The sequence below is a fragment of the Bos grunniens genome, chromosome 26 (genome assembly GCF_055505025.1).
Source record: "Bos grunniens cultivar Pamir isolate PY7600 chromosome 26, Bosgru_T2T1.0, whole genome shotgun sequence".
Classification (NCBI taxonomy): domain Eukaryota; kingdom Metazoa; phylum Chordata; class Mammalia; order Artiodactyla; family Bovidae; genus Bos; species Bos grunniens.
The window spans coordinates 8,572,933-8,595,717 of NC_141190.1; the positions used below are offsets into that span (position 1 = coordinate 8,572,933).

At 40.3% G+C, this 22,785-nt stretch overlaps 2 protein-coding genes across 6 annotated transcripts in view; one reads left to right on the top strand and one right to left on the bottom strand.

Moving 5' to 3' along the window:
- The window catches only part of PRKG1 (protein kinase cGMP-dependent 1), a 1,415,798-nt gene that overhangs the window by 1,310,816 nt on the left and 82,197 nt on the right, over positions 1 to 22,785 (bottom strand). For 2 of the 5 annotated variants that reach the window (XM_086379149.1, XM_086379148.1), the window contains exon 1: positions 10,536 to 10,846. The exons of 2 other annotated variants lie outside the window; for them this stretch is intronic. In XM_086379149.1, the coding sequence (XP_086235275.1) occupies positions 10,536 to 10,846 (311 nt within the window). Of the gene's footprint in view, positions 1 to 10,535; positions 10,847 to 11,418; positions 11,553 to 22,785 lie in introns of those variants that run through there. One more of the 5 variants, XM_086379152.1, reaches the window with a different exon arrangement.
- Positions 11,307 to 22,662, top strand: LOC147343971 (uncharacterized). The gene is made up of 3 exons (XM_086379162.1): positions 11,307 to 11,602; positions 20,304 to 20,404; positions 21,144 to 22,662. The coding sequence occupies exons 1-3, from the start codon at positions 11,307 to 11,309 to the stop codon at positions 21,179 to 21,181; spliced, it is 435 nt and encodes a 144-aa protein (XP_086235288.1). The 3' UTR covers positions 21,182 to 22,662.

The window sequence follows — 22,785 nt, forward strand, 5'->3', positions numbered from 1 at the left end:
TGACTAGCCCCTGATGAAGGCTACCACTACAAAGAAACAGTCAGAGCAGAGTTCCTTTCAAAATATTCTAAAGCTTTCGGATCTACAAGAAACACTGTTCATACAAATGGATAATGGAGTTGAATATTATTTTTTATAAAGTATTAAGTGAATGACTAGAAACTTTGAGCAATTCTTTCATTTTGCACTGTACCAAATGCTGTGGGAGAAAAAGGATTTTCTTCTAAAAACTCAGAAATGTAAAAGTTCTCAAAATAAAAAAGTGATTCACTGAACAGATCTTCCAACCAAAAAATGACTCTTACTTTGCTGAGTGTCTCTGGACTTCCTTTTCTCACCTTTGATATCCTCAGATAGTTGCTAAATATGTGTTATTGTTGTTCAGTCACTAAGTTGTGTCCAGCTCTTTGCGACCCCATGGACTGCAGCATGCCAGGCTCCTCTGTCCTCCACTATCTCCCAGAGTTTGCTCAAACTCATGTCCATTGAGTCAGTGGTGCTATCTAACCATTTCATCCTCTGTATCTCCCTTCCCCTTTTGCTTTCAATCTGTCCCAGGATCAGGGTCTTTTCTAATGAGTCAGCTCTTCGCATAAGATGGCCAAAGTATTGGAGCTTCAGCATCAGTTCTTCCAGTGAATATTCAGGGTTTATTTCCTTTAAGATTGACTAGTTTGATATCTCTGCAGCCCGAGAGAATCTCAAGAGTCTTCTCCAGCACCGCAATTTGAAAGAATCAGTTCTTCAGGGCTCAGTCTTCATGGTCCAAGTGTCACATCCATACATGACTACTGGGGAAATCATAGCTTTGACTACACGGACTTCTGTTGGCAAAGTGATGTCTCTGTTTTTTAATACGCTGTCTAGGTTTTTCACAGTTTTCCTTCCAATGAGCAAGTGTCTTTTAATTTCATGACTGCAGTCACCATCCTCAGTGATTCTGAAGTCCAAGAAAAGAAAATCCGTCACTGCTTCCACTTTTTCCCCTTCTACTTGCTGCAGTTAGGAAGAACAAAGACCATGATTCACACAGAGCTCCACAGTGCAGGCAGTGGACTCTAGGGTTTATTCCTCTCCATCTTTTCTTTCCTCTCCTTCCAGTGGCATGAGTTGCCACTGCAGGCTTAGCAAAATAGTACTTGTCATTTTTAGATGTTTAATTTTCCTCTGTAAAGGGTATGGTGACACCCTGTCAAAACCATACAAGTCAAATATGAGGCCATCTTTTCTCCCTCATCGTAACACAAAATGTGTTATTCAGTCACCAATGATTTAGGCAGAGCCCATCTTAAGAAGATGTAAGTGAGAGCTATGCTGGCTTGTACAGCATGCTCACCAGCTACTGATAAACGCCAAAAAGAATGGTCAATCCACCCTGCAGTCCATCAGTAGCAATAACTCCAGAGGGGCAAAATTTAAAATTGCCATTTTTCTTGCTTGTCATGACAACTCTTTTTTTCTTTCCTCCCAGTCCAGACTTGGAAGCACTGTCAACACCATACTTTATGGATAGAGTTGGGCCATTAGGATGATCTACAGTATATACAGAAAGGAGATGCTTTTCCCTCGCATTATCTCATTATTCCTTGGCCTAAATCTGGTGAAAGCTTGATAGCCCTGTAATACAATTGTTTTAGAAAACAGCAAAACTATTGTGTTTAACTAAAGTGTATTTGTCATCACTGACATGGAATACAATTAACCAAATTAAGCTGACTGCTGATACTATAATTTTTTCAAGTTCAAAGAAATACAATACTACTCATAAAGAGCAGATATGGTCTTAAAGTAAGAAAATATAACTGAACATTAGAAGGTCCACGGCATTAAGAGATCTGCTTTTGAGACATATTAATAATTTGAACTATTAACATATACATTTGCAGGGCCTAAGTTACTTCACCTCTATATGGAAGGCAATGAAATTGTACCTGTCATAAAGGATTTCTGGTGAAGTTCAATTAGCACTTATGATCTTTAGACAGCCAAAGGTAATTAACATTTTTTTTAAATTGTAGATGCAGGTGGAAGTAGCATATATTGACACAAAATTGTCACTGATTCTTTTTCTATACAATTCCCCATCCTTTTATATCTTGGATTACAAAAATTCTAAGACACAGACCCTTTCCCAGGGTCCTACCATCAATGCTGACCCTCTTTCTGCTTCTAACTGCTAAGCTACACAAGTGAACACATGCTTTAGTTCGTGTTTCCTTTATTGTTGCTAATTCCTCTTGTCCTTCCCATTTAGGTCCAATCATCAAATGCATGACAAGAAATTGGATCATAATGAAAGCGTTTACTTTCCTTATGATTACCTTCCCTATGTAATTAATGTCCCCAACCCTCTGTGCAGCCTTATGACATCTACTCTGCTGTTACACTGCCAGCTGGATACATTTTCATGTTTTAGAAGGAGGGAGAAAGAAACAGGAAAGCTTCTCATTGACTCCCATTCGAAAGAGATTATTTTTTTTTACCAAAAAAGTATTAGTAATTATATTAGCTGTTTTCATCATTTATATAAAGTACTATACTGATTGATCCTTACCTGAGAAGATAATGATTCAATTGCACATGTAAATAGGCTCCTATCAGAGAAAATTAGGAAAATCTTAAAGACTTTGTATTTTGTTTTGTTTTGTTTTTTAACAATATAAGGGGAAAGGGCTAGAGAGAGACCCAAAACTTGGCAATGGGAGCAGCAATGAGGTTGTGACCACAAGGCATAGGAATCCCTAGCTCTTTCTGGAGCTTTTCTGAGGGACACACCGAGATTCTCCTGCTACAAGTGTCACGTCGGTCCTCTCGTCTGCCAGCAGTGCCCAGCCCTGTTCACCACTCAGACCAGACCGTCTGGAAAGGGGGCTGAGAGCTTGATGTACTAGCTCTGCTTTCTCTGAAGCCTCCCTGGAAAGTACTCCTCAGCCTGAGCTCAGGCTGTTTGCCTTAAAAGGATAAAATAACTGTAGGAGGAAAAAAAAAAAACTGTAGCTGGCTACAGAGACATCACATACCAGAAGGAGAGGCACTACAAGGCCTGTGCGTCTCTCCCAAAGAGGGGCTCGTAATTGTTTCACCCTGAAGCACAGAACATTTCATGGAAGCCTCTGGGATACCAGGAAACAATCTCATTGGCTCACCAGGCAGCTCCCCTTGGTGAGAGTGGAAAACAAACGGGCGGACGGCTGATCCTAAGGTGTCATATTTGAATCGTGGCCAGGACTCATGGCTGGCAAGAAAGAGGGAAGCATACTTACCCACGGAAGGGAGCTGCTGCCACTTTTTGTGCCCCAGAGCCGTGCAGGTCACCCCAGAGATCATGGTGAAAATGACAAGTGTGGCTGCTACGGAAAGTGGGAAACTGGATCTGCCTGGCTCCAATGCAAGCAGGGGATTAGGGGTGGTAAAAAGGATTAAAAAAAAGGAGCCAAGAAAAGTGCTTTCCCAGGGGATGGCAATTCCAGGAACCTGTAGGAGCTAACACGGAATGAGCCACCAAGGAGGTTCTCGATCCTGGCTGCATTTCAGAGTCGCCTTGGGAGTGCAAACAATATACCTCCACCTCCAGTCCACCAAGGGGCAATTAAATCAGAATCCCTGGAGGTGGCAGCCCAGGAAAAAAAAAAAAAAAATTAATTCCCTAGGTGATTCTAACATGAAGCCTAGGGTTAAGAACCAATGAACTAGGTAAGGTAATGATTATTTCTTTGAGAGAATAAACAACAGACATTAACTAAATAGTATACACCTACAATTTGGAAAAAAACAAAAACCCTGCTGCTTTTCCAAGTCTGTAGTAGTTAAAGGTTTTAGCCAATAGACACATTCAACTCTTTAAGTGGAAAGTTTATCCTATTGCTTTAATATTTGTCTCCCTCCCCCCTTCCCCTTTCACCCTCTCACCCTTCCCCTCTCACTCTCTCTCTCTCTCTCTCTCTCATACATACATACACACACACACACACACACACACACACACACACACACACCTGTTGTCTTCTCATCAGACTGTTTCCTACATCCTGCTGCTCACTGGAACTATCTGAGAAATCTTTAAAAAACACTGATGGTTGGCTTCCACCTCCAGACATTCTGATTTTAATGGGTTTGGGTTTTTTTTAAAGCTCCTCAGATGATTCTAATGTGTAGCAGTAAAGTTTGGGCAACAAACTTTGTTTTGGTCCTGTCTTTTTTTTTTCCACTTTTCGCCAAGCCACTCTGCTTCCTGTTTAATTACTGGTGAGCAGATACTCCCCACAGAACAGCCTTTATGGTATCTATTAGGATCATGAAATTGCCTAATCCTCCCACCCCTTTGGGAAGCAGAAGAACCTAGAGGCTAATGAGAAGGGCTCTCAAGTTCAAATTCCAATTCAGCCTTTTACAAAGTGTGTGGCTTTGAGCAAGTTACTTAGCTTCTCTGAATTTCAGCGTCTTGTCCCTCACTGTTATAAAACGGGATAACCTGGAGTGTTCCTCACCAGGTTATTTGATTAAAAAAAAGACAAGCTATGTAAAGCACAGGCAGCAGTGGTCTGACACAGAGTAAGGGCTCGATAAATGTCAGCCATCGCGATCGTGATGGGCAGTACCATTCTGACCTATTTTTTCAGAAACAGTGATGCACTGACTTATCCTCCACTTTCTTCTTCTGCATGGTGGTCTACACAAAGACCACCAAGCCCACCCTGGTATTAGACTAAGGGATGTTTCAAAGGGACGATACAAGGTATTCAAAACAAGCATTGGTCTAAAGGGAAACATGTTAATGGCTTTTTAACCAAAATTCCAGTATGGTTTCAACTCCCAAAGGAGGCCAGCCATTGGTACATTCCAATTTGGGTGTTTTCATACACAAAGTTCTCTCTTACCTGTAAATTCTGTTCCACTCTCATTGCCTATTCACTTGCCCACAAAGCCCACTGATCCTTTTCAACTTTGCAAACATGCCATAGCTTTCACAGAAGTCATCCTGTTTTGCCCTTCCTTGTCCTCCTGACACACATCTCTTCTTCCCACTCCCTCCTGCTTCTTTCCTATTAATAACTATGATTAAAAAGTCCATTCAGAAGCAAGACACTTTGAGAGTACACTATTAGTCCCACCTTTCGCTCAACATCTGTTTTGTGCAGCTACAGATTCTGTGCTCTTGTTTATATTTACATGACAGTTTTGGAGGGAGAACATCCCTCTGCTCTTAGAAACAAAATATACTCGGAGTTCAAACAGGCTCCACTTACTTAACTTACCAGAAAACACATTTGAAGGAGGTGCCGAGGAATGCAGTCATTATAGAAGATGGTGAGAAGGAAGGGGAACTGGTGTCAGAAGGCTGGGTGTGTGGAAATAAGAGAGGGACTGTCAGGGAAGGGGTGGCAAACAGCGCCAGCTCAACAGTTCAGATTAGGATTCAAAATGCCACAGATGTGATTGCATAATAAGCTGTTGCGCATACGGGTAAATGCTGCTTTCAGCACGCTCTTATTTATCATATTGTCTTGTGTTCTCAGAGCGTGGAACATTCAAGTCGGAGGGTCTGAGTGCTAGCATCGGGCCCAGTTCTCTGGGCTAGGCAGCAGCACCTATGGCAAAAATGGGAGAAAGAGCAGCAGTCTGGTGTTTGAATCTGGTTGCTAGGATACTATGGAGACCCTCCATTGCTAGGCAGACAGGGAAAAAAAAAAATGCGTCCATATGCCTTATAACCTGCAAACAGCAACAACAGAGACATCATCTGCCTTCTTCTATCCTTTCCCATTAAGAATCCAAACCCAACTCTTTAGTGAGATAAAAGTAGTGGAAGCTTGGAAATGTGGCCCAGGAGAGCAAGGAAGTTGGCCATTTATATTCTCAGGCAGTTTCTAGAGCTACTCTATTGAAGGGCTTGTTGGTATTTTCATTATAAGCCCCATTTTAGGGGCACAAACTGTGCTTCAAAATATCCTAATAGGGTTTTAGCAGCCTGGTCTTATTTTTAAAAAGGCTGCTACAACTTTAACTTTATTGCATAGAGTATAATGTCAAATTAACAATCAAACTTAAATTGAATAGTCTTTTAGAATAACGTTAAGTTGGAACTGAACTCCCCAACAAGAATAAGGAAGATGAATTTACAAAATCAACTTGAGGTTCAAGTCCCACCTAAGTTCTGTTTGCTGGGGTGTGTGAAGAATCCACCATGCTAGTCTGTGGCATAAAACGAGATTATTTCCAGTGGGAACATTTAGAAGTGAGTGGAAAGTGGAACTTGTTTTCTTTAAGAGCAGAACTCAGCTTCTTTAAGAGAGTTAATCATCTGCTGCTTGGTTAAATTAAATATTATTACCTAGTCAGGATAGTTTTCATTATCAGAACCATGCAGGTGGGAGATGCTGGACTGGAATGACATTCTGAGATTCAGAGCTTTACTAATGGGTAACAATTAGTCCTCAGTGTAAGTGTGTGTGCACGCACACACACATACCCCCCCTCAATTATTCTAAAAACAAGCAGAAAAGCCCTCTCAGCTGCTCATCTTGATCCTCTCTGGCCGAAGCTTGGTGTTCTGGTATAGGCACTAGTTGCTGTGATTCCCCAGATGCACGCTCTGCTTTCCTTCGTTGTCTTGTCCCTTTGCTGATGGCCCTCCCCACCCTAACCCCACCACTCTCACCCCATCACCACTCACCTTAATCATGCCGTCAATCAAATACTCAAACACCTCGACTTCCACAAGAGTTTCTGATACCCTAAAATTAAATGGGCTCTATTATGTTTTACCAACGGTCTTAGGGATCTCCTATGGGACCTGCCTTACTCTATTTCTAGAATATTCACTTGTGCAGTATTGTTAAGCCCTGGTTAACTCCTTGGTGATAGGACTCACACATCTCACGTCCAAATGCCTGACAATAACTTGCACGTGGTCATCTGAATGCCTGACACTAACTTGCACACGGCGCATTCCACAAAAGTGCTGAACTGACCTACTGGACGTATCTGAAATGTAATTGTTACCTCTGATGCTAATTATGCTTCAATATTATGCCATCTATGATTACACTAAAATCCTAGAATTTTCCCACCTTCCTACACAATTTAACAGAGAGCCTTTAGGAAGATTCTATTTCTCTATGTCAAGGCTTAAAAAATAATCAGATAAGATTGTGTTAAAATTAATGCCTCCCTAAAAATAAGAAGAATATACTTCTTTTTATCCTCAGCTCTCCAAAGTACTTCACAGTCAAGCGTGTAATGTTACAAAACAAAACATGTCATCGTCCTTTGAAATTCAGTTACCTCTGGGCTAACAGCTTAACAAAAATACAGAGACACTAACAACTTCTGACAGGAACTCAACTCTCATGACAGCAGAATGGAAAGGACTTGAGAATATTTACCATAGGTAAAGGGTTTAGAGATCAGCATACCAGTGACTGAATGTTCTAACCTACCACAGAGTCAATTTTCAGGAATAAACTAGCATGAAATAAAATTACTTTAAAAATCCATGAGAACTACACTGTCTGCATAATCAACAGGCTATCTGGTCAAAAAAAATGAATATTTTATACAGTTTTCATCTTTAAGGATTTATTTACCTAATTCAATCCAAAACATACAGTCTGATAGTTTTACCTTCTCAGTAGTTATTTAGGAGCAGTGGAGTATAGATTCCAACTTGCTAATCAGTTCTTTGGCTCATCACACTCACAACAGAAAAAGGGTTTGGGGGCTATTTCTACATATGTGTAAAAGAGTCAAACAAAAATACCAGCCCTCACAGGCACTCACAGGTGCCGCAGGAGTGCCTGGCTCTGAGCTGGAATCCCACACAGCCTTCCCTCCAATTCCCAGCATACAGGGAAAACTCCAAACCAAAACTGTTAAGATGATTTAAGTTCATAAGTTAATTTACATGTTACACTATTTTTCAAATGATTACTTAAAAAAAAAAAAACACAGAGAAGTTTTTTAAAGATTCTAATCCTTAGACGGCAACCCCAGTAAGCAAAAAGTAAATATACATATACGCATACATCAGATAACTGAGGACATTCTCTGGACAGTTACCTACATCCAGTAGAAAGGGAATAGAAAACTACATGAGCATGAATTTACAATCAATTTTGGGCTATTTTGATGATTTCATTTTAACTCAAACTCTCAAAAATCTGCAAGTTTTAAAAAGATGACCAAATTTAGGCTGTACTAAAAATAAAATATAAAGATATAAACACTTGTTGCCAGTAAGTTGGTATAATCAAATTGTTTATAGTGAAATAAACAGAAATTCAAACAAGCCTCCTGCACTTTGGTTAAGTTTTCCTAATTCTTCACGGAACTACCTTGTATGATCATTCAAATGACCTAAGTGTAACCATTTTGCAGACAACATGCTTCTCCTCTTACCAAAGGTACACTCTACCACGTAAGCCAATTTTATTCTAGTTTTCTTTATGTAAGTGTGAAAAAAGAACAGATGTTTTTCCAAAATTATTTAAGTTTGGAAGACATTCATTCTATGGTTTTCTTCAATATAAATCCTTCAGAATCCCCAAACCCCTCATGGTGATACCTTAATAGCTGACTTCCTAAAAGTACAAGTTATTAAATAAAGATCAGAATGCAAACGCACAGTGTGGTTCAACTGATAAAATGTTGATCATAACTGGATGTTGTGAATTATTTGCCACGCTAATTTCATTTTCCACCATGGACTTTAAAAAAAAAAAATCTGGTTGTTCTGTATGTCATGCACTAAGAGATTTCTAAAATTTTACCACATTATACAGCTCAGACTACACTGCTTAGATTCTTTTAGATCTTGTCTGATAAATTGTTTTCATTGGAGTTATCAGCTGGCTTGATCATGCTTCAAATAAAACTGATTAAAATGGTCTTTTTAAGAAAGGAGAGTTTGCTCCGAGTTACTCCAAAGTCCTGCCGATACTAAAATGAGATCCTATGGAGTGCTGAAAGACGCAGAGAACTGTCTTTGAGTTATATTTTTCATTATGCAAAACTTGGCCCTGGAGAGATGGCCATGTACCTCGTTAGCTGAAACAGGCAAGCATGTCAGCTCTGCAAATTAACTTACTGGAGACATCTGAAGTGGATTCAGATCATTCAGGTTTCTAAAGCAGATCCAAATCCACTCAACTATTAGGGCAACCTTGTGAGGTTAGAATCTCAGAAATGTGTATCTTTATTGTCTTTTCTCCCCACACACAGAATACCAATTCCTCCTTAAGCTAAATCTGCATAAGGAAACAGCGAATGCTCTATGGCAACCAACAAGGAGAGGAACAAGTCTAAGTTTTCAAAACTATAATTAGTATATACTCACAATCTGCGCCCCCCCATCCAATAAATACAAATGGGAACAGTCTAATACTCTTTCTCCTTATATTAAATCTTTGTGTTTATTAAGCGAAAGGCTCCCAGGGACCCTGTATTATTATGTAACATGTGTCATCCAGCCAGTGTGATGTAGTTTGGAATAGAGTAACAAACCCCTTGGTTTATCGATTCTGTCATTAGTAACTTAAAATACCATTCATCTGGGTGCTTACTCTGTATTAACGTCATGTTCCTGCCACTTTACTATCTATCAGAACTCCAAGTGGAGTGGTGTGTAACGAGTTCCATTCAACTTTCCCACCCAGGCTGTGCAGCCCACTGACATCAGAACTACATAGTTGTTTATAATGCTAGAACAATACCAGAGTGGTTGCATCAGAAGCCAGGAGTGAGGCAAATAATGTGACCACGATGTCAGTACAGGTAAGTGGACTTCTCTTCCTCTGACCCCGGAAACATGTCACCCTCCGGGGGAGACAGAGGCACCCCGTTAGCAACATTATATAAAGTCCTTAAGGAAAATAAGCAATATTCTCCCTCAAATGTTATGAAAAAAATATTTTTAAAAAATCAACAGACTAGGTTTCCATTTGTGGATTGTAAATGTCATCCAATTCTGGAAATCAAAAACTCTTTCCTTTTATATGTGTATCTGCTTATTTTTGACACTTTAATGATGCCAGAACATCAGGTTTGAAGAGTACCAGCGAGAACTGCTAGCATGTAGAGAAATCCGGGAGAGCCACAAAAGCATAGAAAGTCAGGGTGATAGCAGACGCATTTCAAGTCTGAGGAGCCTGCAGTTAGGATTTTCCGGTTGGGCAGGTTTGCCAGGGCATTTGGGAGATGAGGCTTTCAGTTCTCTCACCCATACATACATAACCTGTCACACATCTGGGGCGCATTCAAACTCTACGTACAGTAGATGGCCTATATGAACGTATATATATATATTTAAAAAAAAAATAGCTTGACATCTAACAAAGACAGGGAGGCAACGTAGGTGCAGTGAGTCTGGTCTGAGAAACGTGCACAGCCCCGCAAGAAGTGCGGGTTAAAATGAAACATTTCTGAGGGTGAGGATCAACAAGGCAAGCGGGAGGGGCGGGAGCCGACAGACAATACAGAGACCCGCAGCTCCCCACCGACCGGGTGCCACACGGACCCGGAGCGTAACCCCTGCTTACTGTGGACTCTTGGGGTAGAAGGGCAGGGTCACATGGCTGAGATCCTGGATGTCAAAGGCGGTGGGCTCAGCGGAGATCGCCTGCCGCTTGGTGCGCGGCTCGCCTTGCAAGGTGCTCGCGCTCTGCTTCTGCGCCTGCTGGGTGGCCGGCCGGATCACCGAGCGGTACTTGTCCAGCTCGTTCTGCAGCTTCTGGATCAGTTCGTCCTTCTGATCCAACTCCAGCTCCAGCTCGTCGATGAGAGCATCCCGCTGCCTCAGCTCCTCGATCTTCTCCTGGAGCGCGTACTGTAAATCCCGCAGGGTGCCCATGCTCCTCCGGGCTGCCGGGGGCTCCTTCCTGCCGCTGCTCCGCGTCTTGGGGCTTCCTCCCCTCTCCGATCAACTTTCCCCAAAGTCGCTGCTGCCTCCCGAGTGCGAAAGCTTCCGACTTGAGACCAAAGCCAGGCTTGGCTTCTGAGCATGCCCAGTCTGCCGGCTCCAGCCACCGAGAGTTTCAGTGCAGATTCCACTTCTCCGGGCTGACTGGGAGGCTGAGAGCAGGGATAAGCCAAACGGCAGGTCGGGCCAGGCTTCCACCTGAACCGTGGCGGGCGCCGGGGAAGAGAGACGCGAGCGCGGTGGCCGAGCAACGGGAGAGGGACTCGTAAGGTGGGGGTGGGGTGGGGGACTCCGAGGCCGCGGCGGGTCTGCCCGGGTCACTCGCGCCGGGAGCCGAAGGAAGCCGGCGGAGAGTGTGGGGAGCCTGATAAACCTCTCGGCGCGCCAGGGGATGCGCGGGCGGAGCGAGGCGGGAGCACTACTTCGGGGGCGGGGAGGCGGGCGGGAGAGGACCGGAGGGACCCCGAGCAAACTGGGGAGGCGTCTGCCGCCCGGGAGCCTACCGGGCTGGAGGATGTGGGGACTACAATCCCGGCGACGAGCGAGGGCAGAGCGGACTCTGCATCGTAAGCGCTCTGAGTTCTGGAGGTGTCTGGACTGCCAGCCTCGCGGAGAAAGGATCCCCAGCCTGTGGCTGAGCTCTCGCGTCTGCCTCGCCGCCTTCCTCACGGGGAGCGCCTCACACAGGTGGTAACGCTTGAAAACAAACTTGCCTCTCAGGAGAGGGGAGCGAGTCCGTGCAGGGGAGGGGTTTCCACTCACACCCGGGTGCCTTTGGGGGAGAGGGGGAGCTTTTGATCCCACCCCAACCCGCGCCAGCGTTTCCAGCTGCTTCGAATGAGTCCCCTTTCCACTCCTTCTAAACTCGGACTCATGAACTCTTTTTAGGGCAAAGGCCAGAACGGGATGGGACGGAGCCCTAGAAGGCTGCTCAGCTTCCCCACTGTCCGTCCCACTTAACCAGTGTTTGCGGAATAGTTTATGCAAGGGCCTTCCTCCTTCCACTTGCTGAATTTGTAGAGGGGTGTCAGGGGCGGGAGGCGGGCAGGTCAAAATCACTGCGGTATTCCAAAAAGTTCACTCTGAAATTGAACCATACCTTTAAAATTACTTTCTTTTTTTTTTTTTTAAGTTTAATTTTATTTTTAAACTTTACAATATTGTATTAGTTTTGCCAAACATCGAAATGAATCCGCCACAGGTATACATGTGCACCCCATCCTTAACCCTCCTCCCTTTTCCCTCCCCATACCATCCCTCTGGGTCGTCCCAGTGCACCAGCCCCAAGCATCCAGTATCGTGATCGAACCTGGACTGGCAACTCGTTTCATACATGATATTGCTTTCTTGGTAACTAAACTGTTAGGGTGCTAGCCTTCCCCTTGAATGGCAAGACACAAACTTTGAAGAAGAGATAAAATCTTAAAGGAAAGGGGGGACCCTAGACGGGGTATACTGTACACTGTACCGCCCCACCCCCACCGCCCCCATCCCTGCCTGCTCCGTATTTCCTAAAATGATGACAATTTAGATAGCATCCTTTCTGTCCAAGGGTAATTCTTCTATCATGTTTAGAATCTTCCATAACACTTAAATTCCTCATATTTACCTAAATCTTCACCTAGTCATTTAAATTTTTAGCATCTTTATTAGCAGTCCTTTAACTACTATTCTTGAGAACTCAATGTTATAATCTTCGATGTTCTACTTGGCTATTCCTTAACACTAAATAAAACAAAGTAGACAGAAGATAGATTAAGATTCTGAATTGCAATCCAGAACTATTCACTGGAATCTAAATTTAGACAAGGATATATATCAGTCTCAAAAAAAGTGCTTACTTTTTGCTTTTGAATACACAACCTGTTCTAAGAGGAGCAGAAAGGAAAATGGGGAGGCGAATGAGAAAAAAAAGGAGGAAAGAAAACAGAACCAGCTAGCTAGTGTCACTTTAATAAGCTTTTTGATTTAAAGTGTATTTAATTTTGTCTGTAATTAAGGTGTAAATGAAAAAGGATACACAATCCTAAACATTCTACCCAGATTAGGATTTAATTCTCTCACTACACATGATATGACAAAATTGTTCTGCTTTCCAATGTGGATGTTTTCAGAAGTGCATTTATTTCAGAATGCATCGTACAAGGTGAATGATTTCCCCCAAACAAACATGGATAACTTACAAATACTGAGAGCAGCAAATAGTAGTTCTGAATTATTGTTGTTTTAATGAAAACTAAACCAAGCAGAAGTGCTCTGGCTTTGTATAGCTGAGTCTTTTCTAAAAGAGCTTCCATGACATTTTCCTTCTCCCAGGCAAAAGGCCAAATTCTTATCTTATTTAACCTATGGGAATTCTTTAATTCCATGGGAAAATGTCAAAAACTTAATGAGACTCCTTTCCTATAGATCTATTATAGGGGTCTAGGAGCCCAAGAGTTTAATGTCTAAAAATATATCAGGAACATTGTATAGGGGACATTATTAGACAACTGCTAAGCAAGGTTATGCTGTAAGGTTCATTTGAGGCTTAAATGGGGTTACTTAATGTCTTTGAGCAGCACAAAGAAAGAAGATTCTTCTTCATTTGTAGAAAGCTTGTCTACACATAAAAAGGATAAAAGAAACTAAAGCATTTTCCCCAAAACATAAAAAATTGCATTTAAACCAGGAAAAAAATCAGGGTTTTTTTTTTTACAAAAATGAAATTTCTTCCACTGTTAATGTAAATATTTTTCACTATTTAATCTACCATAATCTATGTACCACTAGAGGATGTTACATTTTCATTTTAAATGGGATTCTTGTGATACAAAATGTATTCCTTGATGAATCCCATAGTGAGAATCAGAAATCTGTTGTAATAAATGCAAAGAAATTAAACATCTGAGAAGATGTGACTATTACAATTTGACTTACAAATTGTAAGTTAAAAGATGTTCAAGTTATAAGACTATATTTGGCTGCATTACTGCATATAATGAAAAAAATAAAATTATCCTTCAGTTCATTTCAGTACAGTTCACTCAGTCGTGTCTGACTCTTTGCAACCCCATGAACCGCCAGGCCCCCCTGTCCATCACCAACTCCTGGAGTCTACCCAAACCCATGTCCATTGAGTCGGTGATGCCATCCAACCATCTCATCCTCTGTCATCCCCTTCTCCTCCTGCCCTCAATCTTTCCCAGCATCAGGGTCTTTTCAAATGAGTCAGCTCTTTGCATCAGGTGGCCAAAGTATTGGAATTTCAGCTTCAACATCAGTCCTTCCAATGAACACCCAGGACTGATCTCCTTTAGGATGGACTGGTTGGATCTCCCTGCAGTCCAAGGGACTCTCAAGAGTCTTCTCCAACACCACAGTTCAAAAGCATCAATTCTTCTGCGCTCAGCTTTCTTTATAGTCCAACTCTCACATCCATACATGACCACTGGAAAAACCAGAGCCTTGACTAGACGGACCTTTGTTGACAAAGTAATGTCTCTGCTTTTCAACATGCTGTCTAGGTTGGTCATAACTTTCCTTCCAAGGAGTAAGAAAATTATCTTTAAATACTTTATATATGAAAACCCTGAATTCTAGGCTTTTCTATTTTAAAAGTAAAAATAAATATTTTAAGTATCACAGTGATGTCCTTGACTGTTTGAGGGACCTTGGTTTTCTATCTCTACCTTTTGAGTGATTCTAATATTTTCTTAAACATCTTTTGCATTGCATTTGGTAAATGCTGGAAATAAATTTTACATAAAAAATCTAGGTCTTATGGTTTCATTTCAACAGATATATGTACTATATGTCTTATAATAAACTTAATTGGCTAAGTTATAATATCACAGATCACACACAAGTCTACTTTCTGCTATTTGGAAGTGGCTACCACAAATTTGGGGTAGAATGAAGCTTCATATATTCAGCTTTCCCACTGCCTAGCTGGGATGAGATCTTAATGTTAGATGCTAAAGCATAGAACAATGCCATTTTGAAGGAACTTAATTCATATACTGGAATTCCATAGTAACTTTTCAGCAGTCTCTCTTTGTTATAGCTCTAACAGAAGCAAAATTTCAGTAGCCAGATCCACCTATGGCATATTAATGCTCTTCAATTCTGCATCCAACCCTCATGATTGAGAATAACTAATACCACACCTTACTTAATGGGATCTCAGAATCACTTAATGAGACCTTCAGTAATTCAGCTTTTCCGTAATACTGGCCATTAAAAAAATATTCTTTTGAATGTATTATTCTACACTAAAAACATATTTAGTCTCAAAATAACTGTGATAATTTTGTCATCCAGCTGCCCATTCCACTGGTGCTATGGACATGGAGGCCTGGCGTGCTTCAGTCCATGGGGTCGCAAAGTATCAGCTGAGCAACTAAACTGAACTAAACGTTTACTGCAAAAGTCCGAAAATCGAAATTTCCTTCTGTCATTTCATGTACGTGTCCTGAACAGCAAAAACAAAACCAAAAACAAACAAAAAAACATAACTAAGCTTTATAGGTCATGTAAGCAGCCCCTTACAGAAGAATCTAGATATTAAGGTAACTAAGAGTGGTAAACACACTAGCTTGCTCTACAATGTTCATCTTAATCGTGACCACAATAAAAATAACTAACTTCCTGGAACACTTAATGTATGACAAGCACTGTTCATGTAACTTCACGAGTTGGACATCATTTCCTTTTATACTTGAGAAAAGCAAGGCAGAGAACCACTCACTTTGTGTTGTTGTTCATTCTCTACGCTTTCCGACTCTGCTACCCCATGAACTATAGCACACCATGCTCCTCTTTCCTCCATTATCTCCTGGAGTTTGCTCAAATTCATAGTCAGTGATGCTATCTAACCATCTCATCACTCACCTAATATCAAATCCAGACCATTTGGTGCAGAGCTCAGTCCCCTACCCACTTCCCTTCACTGAGTTCTGCAGGACTTCCAAGGGTTGGTAATGCCTTCTTCTGGATCCAGAGTGATAAGATATTAATTAACGTTAACTGGCCTGACTTTGGAGTTAGGGACGTGGGAAGAGAAGAAATTTGGAAAATTGTAAAACAGTAGGAAAAATATTTTTTAAACGTTCCTTTTCCCCAAACTGTCTTTATTTCAGCCTCATTTCATCTTGGGTTTATGGTCACCAACTTGTACCCATTTACCTGGGATTGCCCTTTTTTTAATATTAAAACTGGTTGGGACTGTCCTACTTTTTACACTAAAGTCCTAGTTACACCTTGGTCCTGGGCAAACCAGGAAGGTGATCATCCTCTATAATTCAGGATTGCAAAGCCTCTCTATTTTACAAATATTTTCATATTTTGTATTCAAAGTTACTGATAGAAAAGTAAAACCAAGGAAGATCTGTAATAATAATACCCATTATTTTAAGCACATTACAAACCCACTTACACATTTTTTTCTGTGAATATGTTTTAGAAAAGCAATCATCCAATTTCAATGCATAATAATACACCACAGGAATTGTCTTTGGACTGTAAAGGGGAGATGAGTCAGACAATAGAATTTTAATTACTTTGATAAGTCAGACAATGATTCAAGGCTTTCTTTTTGGTTTGCTCTTATAAAAATCTAGAATTTAGACAGATTGGATTCTTAGAGACTAAGCATAACAATTCAAGTTCCTGCTATTTGACTAACTCATAGGATTATCTGATTATGATTATTGTGTTTGGTGACTAGATTTGGTCATCAGGAATACATATTTAAATGAATATAAATAAAAATTCTAATGGCAGGGCTGTTCTTAAATCACAGTATCACAAATGATAAGTTGTGCATGGAAAAGGGAAAAAAAAAAAAACATAAAACATTAATGATGAAAAACTTACTGCAGAGACATGGAAAATCATAGTGCCTTGTACCATACTTGCTAATGTGCTTAGAGTTTAATACCGAATTAGTGTCATACTTAATATTAGTTGAAATGAATTCTTATATTCCACTGCATAAGATGATGCTAAGTTATTACTGGACCTCAGCCTAAACTAATGTGCATGGAAATCCATGTACTCTTTACCAAGAATATTTCTTTCTACTCTTTACTCAGCTGATCATCTCCAAAGACCAGAAGAAATAAAAGTTTTTTAAGAAGAAAAGTATTCTGTTTTCTGTGGTTTTCTTCATAAATGGAAAAGTTTTTAATGTGTAAAATGGAATTTAAAAGGCTTTATTCACAAAATAGTTTACTAAATTTAAGTCCAGTGAAAATACACATGACTAGGCAACATCCCTGTATCTGATTAATAAATTACAGTTTATCAGCTCCATTTCAGTAGTGATTTTTCTGGCAGATTAAATGTACATCATTTCCTAACTCAATGATCAGCATTTCCCACAAAGTATTCAAAAATATTTGCAAAGGTAATTTTGTATTTAAAACGTTATTTGACAGCATGTGGCTTATAGGAGAACAGCTCTGACTCAATGATTTTTTTATTGTTCCTTTTATTTTAAATAGCATTCAACCACTGATATAACTTGGCCATTTCCCTCCCACTTGTTCTGTAATCCAAATTTAAAGTAAAAGCAAAAAAACAAACAAACAAAAAAAAACACTTTAATTCTAGAGAACTTCTTAAAATTAGTAACGTGGGCAAGTACTGAAGATGTAAGAAAGATAATAGAGTACAAGCTTCATTGAATTGGCTTTCTATCAGTAAATAACTTGAATGAGCAAGAGAAAAATGGCAAAATACAACTGAGAATGTCAGAGATTTGGAGGAGAGGGGAGGCTATAGGCAAAAAGATATAGTCGAGAAACGTATAGAAATCTTCACTGTTGTGAACTTAGTGGAAAAGTAAATATAACCTAGCTTCAAATTAAAGAAACTCTTGATATTTGATTTTTATATAATTATCATGAGATGGAAGTCCAGAAATCCATCTCTAATGATACGCAAATGAAGTAGTTGGCTGGTAAAAACATAGATGTCATTCTAGGGTCAACATATGGTACACAATAGTTATAAAAGCATTACCCTTGAAACAAGGATAGAGCCTTAGGCTGGGGTTCATGAGATGCAAACAGTATGCTATGTTTTTGTAACCAACTGTTAAAATATCGGTCACTTTGCCCAATGTATATTTCTAGATGCTTTTCAACTGTGGTGCTGAAGAGACTCCCTTGGACTGCAAGGAGATCAAACCAGTTGATCCTAAAGGAAATCAACCCTGAATATTCACTGGAAGGACAGATGCTGAAGCTGAAGCTCCAGTACCTTGGCCACCTGATACTAAGAGCTGACTCATTGAAAAAGACTCTGATGCTGGGAAAGATTGAAGGCAGAAGGAGAGGAGGGCAGCAGAGGATAAGATGGTTAGATGGCATCACCGATTCAATGGACATCATTTTGAGCAAACTCTGGAAGACAATGATGCTGCAGTCTATGGGGTTCACTTCAGTTCAGTCGCTCAGTCGTGTCCAACTCTTTGTGACCCCATGGACTGCAGCACATCAGGCCTCCCTGTCCATCACCAACACCAGGAGCTTACTCAAACTCATGTCCATTGAGTCGGTGATGCCATCCACCATCTCATACTCTGTCATCCCCTTCTCCTCCCACCTTCAATCTTTCCCAGCATCAGGGCCTTTTCAAATGAGTCAGGTCTTTGCATCAGGTGGCCAAAGTATTGGAGTTTCAGCTTCAGCATCAGTCCTTCCAATGAATATTCAGGATTGATTTCTTTTAGGATGGACTGGTTGGATCTCTCTGCAGGCCAAGGTACTCTCAAGAGTCTTCTCCAACACCACAGTTCAAAAGCATCAATTTTTCAGCGCTCATCTTTCTTTATAGTCTAACTCTCACATCCATACATGACTACTGTAAAAACCATAGCCTTGACTAGATGGACTTTTGTTGGCAAAGTAATGTCTCTGCTTTTAATATGCTGTCTAGGTTGGTTATAACTTTTCTTCCAAGGAGCAAGCGTCTTTTAATTTCATGGCTGCAGTCACCATCTGCAGTGATTTTGGAGCCCAAAAATATAAAGTCTGTCACTGTTTCCATTGTTTCCCCATCTATTTGCCATGAAGTGATGGGACCGGATGCCATGATCTTCGTTTTCTGAATGTTGAGCTTTAAGCCAACTTTTTCACTCTCCTCTTTCATTTTCATCAAGAGGCTCTTTAGTTCTTCTTGGCTTTTTGCCATAGGGGTGCTGTCATCTGTATATCTGAGGTTATTGATATTTCTCCCAGCAAGCTTGATTCCAGCTGTGCTTCATCCAGTCCAGCATTTCTCATGATGTACTCTGCATATAAGTTAAATACGCAGGGTGACAGTATACAGCCTTGACGTACTCCTTTTCCTATTTGGAACCAGTCTGTTGTTCCATGTCCAGTTCTAACTGCTGCTTCCTGACCTGCTTACAAATTTCTCAAGAGGCAGGTCAGGTGGTCTAGTATTCTCATGTCTTTCAGAATTTTCCACAGTTTACACTGATCACAGAGTCAAAGGCTTTGGCATAGTCAATAAAGCAGAAATAGATGTTTTTTTTCTGGAACTCTCTTGCTTTTTCGATGATCCAGTAGATGTTGGCAATTTGATCTCTGGTTCCTCTGCCTTTTCTAAAACCAGTTTGAACATCTGGAAGTTCATGGTTCACATATTGTTGAAGCCTGGCTTGGAGAATTTTGAGTATTACTTTACTAGCATGTGAGATGAGTACAATTGTACAGTAGTTTGAGCATTCTTTGGCATTGCCTTTCTTTGGGATTGGAATGAAAACTGACCTTTTCCAGTCCCGTGGCCATTGCTGAGTTTTCCAAATTTGCAAAGAGTCAAACATGACTTATCAACTGAAAAACAAGAGTATTTCTAGAAAACATTTAATAATTTCTAACTTGTTCAGGTTAGATTTTTTTTAATTCACTTTTCAAAGTGCAGATATTTAACCTGGTAGGTAAGTATACTTTAAAAATTAGTTGCTCAGAGTTAAACAGACAAATGTGCAAACACCTATATATAGTAAATAAGTTTGCCACAACAGCACTATGTTAAGTATCATATGGTTTTAATGCCCCACATAAATAAATATAAAATAGGAACCTTTACACTTTGGTTGGTATTAGACAGAAAAGTCAGAGTCTGTCTCGAGTTACTGCAATATGTAAGAATGTTTTTACTCAAAGATCAAATTTAAGGAGTTATCATGAAAAATTCATCTAAGTTTTCCATAGAATAAAAGAGAGTCAAAATTCTAATCATCGATCTTTCTTAGAAAAGCATCTATATTAAATACTAATTTTAAGTGGAAAAATGACATGGTAATCTCAAAACACTTATTTATGGAACATTAAAGTTATTACTGCTGTTAGGAACATAGAGACCTTGATGAAAATTGCTTGTTTCCACTTTGCAGTGCCCCCTGGTCCAACACTCTATCAGGATCAACAAAGAGCCATGAGCAATCACAGAGCCCCGTCGCCTATCACAACAGCATCTCCACACATGGCCCATTAGGTAACTTAGTTACTTTATGCCCCTCTCACGGGCACTCCCAAAATACAAAAAACCAAAGGACTGATGACAATATCTGCCATGGTTTGATACCCCACCCCTCCTCACCTTCTAAAAGAAGAAGCAAAAGTCTTCTTCTTTATGAATAATAGATATCTCAGAATTTTGAGTGAAAATATACCAGAGAGACTATGTATTTCAACATCCTAATTTCAAATTTCAGGAAATTTAAAGGGCAAGAAAGTTAAATGAGGCAGAGTTTCAAACCCAAATCTCCTAATTCTCAGCATACTGTTCTGAAAGTTATTTTGTGCATTCTCTTGACATTTTATTTATACTGTACATAGAAGCCTGATTCAGTTCACATGAAAATCCTCTTATCTCTTAGTAATTAATAATCGTTAAAGTCAATTAAGAACACTTTAATTTGCTGCAGAGAACAAAATATATTAAAATGCCTTTAAATGTCTAATTACTTCTAGTGTGCCTCTCTGTATATTCAAACCATATAGAGCTTTTGTTGCTACTTGGGCATCTATATTACATGAAGGAGTGTGTGTGTGTGTGTTCACATGCCTCACAAGTATGAAAATTAAACCACACCACTACACTCTTCCTAATCAACTCTCACTTATGTCAAAGTCAAGTCACATCAGGTGGATGTACTTTTTTGCACCTATCTTATTTGACAAAGATCTACATGTGGAAATACAGTAAACCATCTCTCTTTTTCTCTTTCCAGGTACACAGCTCAAGTGTCTTCATATTACCAGGTTTTAAAAGTATGTAAAATAGGAAACACATCATCACCAAGAAAGAGAAAATTTGTCTCCAACTCATAGAAATTAAAAGGTAACACCAAGGACTTCCCTGGTGGTCCAGAAGTGAAGAATCTGACTGCCAATGCAGGGGACACGAGCTCTATCCCTGGTTCAAGAAGAACCCACATGCCAAAGGGCAGCCAAGGCCACGTGCCACGGCTATTGCGCCTGCACTCTAGAGCCGCACATCCCAAGTCCTGAGCCCCAGTGCGACAGCTACTGAAGCCCGCAAGTCCTAGAGCCCGTGCTCACAAGAGAAGACACCACAAAGGAAAGCCCACTCAGCACCTCACTACAAGGAAGGGCGGCCCCTGCTAGCTGCAGCTAGAGAAAGCCCACACATGGCGAGGAATACCCAGCACACCCAAAAATAAAAACAAATTAACAAAATACATTATTGTTTTTAAGTTAAAAGGTAATACCTAAACTATGAACCCTCAGAATTCAAAGAGTGACACTCACTTTGAGTCCCTCAGATTACATAATTGGTCTGAGACCGTTTGACGATTTTAATGTCATTTAATGACATTTTGACCATTCAACTTTAGAATATGCCCAAATGTGATTCTATTCATGCAATATGTTCTACTGGGAGTACCCTGGGCTTCCCTGGTGGCCCTAGTGGTAAATAACCTGCTTGCCAATGCAGGAGACATAAGAGACACGGGTTTGATCCCTGGGTCAGGAAGGCCCTGGAGGAGGGCATGGCAACCCACTCCAGTATTCCTGCCTGGAGAATCCCATGGACAGAGGAGCCTGGCAGGCTACAGTCCATAGGGTTACAAAGAGTCAGACACAACTGAAGCGACTTGGTACGCACGCACACACTGGATTACTGTACAAAAATTTTGCAAAGAAAAAAAGGACAGTAAAGATGTTATTTTAAAATACATTGAAATACACAGCATGTAAAATTTGCATTACATTTTTATTTTCAAAAAATGATTTCATACTTTAACATTCTAAGTATACATGTTTTAATAACCAATACGTCTATAAAGCAAAGTATTAACACATTACATAATTTTCATATTCTGGAATCAGGGAATAGTCAATTGTGAGAAATTGGAAGAAGTGATGAAGAAAACACAAATAACCAAGAAAAATAATACAGTAACAGCTGGTACAAAAGCTAAACTCAGGGGTCAATGGACAGCTTTGCTAGCAAGCCAATAATTCTGAAAGCCCTCAACCATGAGACCATATACTAGAGCCCAGTATTCCTCCAAAATGTGAACTAAAGAATACTAGTTCCTTAAATGGTGATAAGTTTAACAAAAAAGGGTGCCAAGGCCAAACAAGTTTTGTTTTGGAGACACTGAAAAAGTTCAGTAAAACAGATTTCTGTCTACATTATTTCTCAGAACTTTTACTATTTCCCTATGTTCTATTAATCTCCAGAATAAATATAAATACAGAAAGTTGATTTAAACACCTAGACTTTCTCTGTTGTAATACTTTAAGTGTTGAACTTGAGTTTTTAGTGTCTAAAAGTACATTAGATAATTTATGTGGGCTTCCCTTGTAGCTCAGTCGGTAAAGAATCTGCCTGCAGTGCAGGAC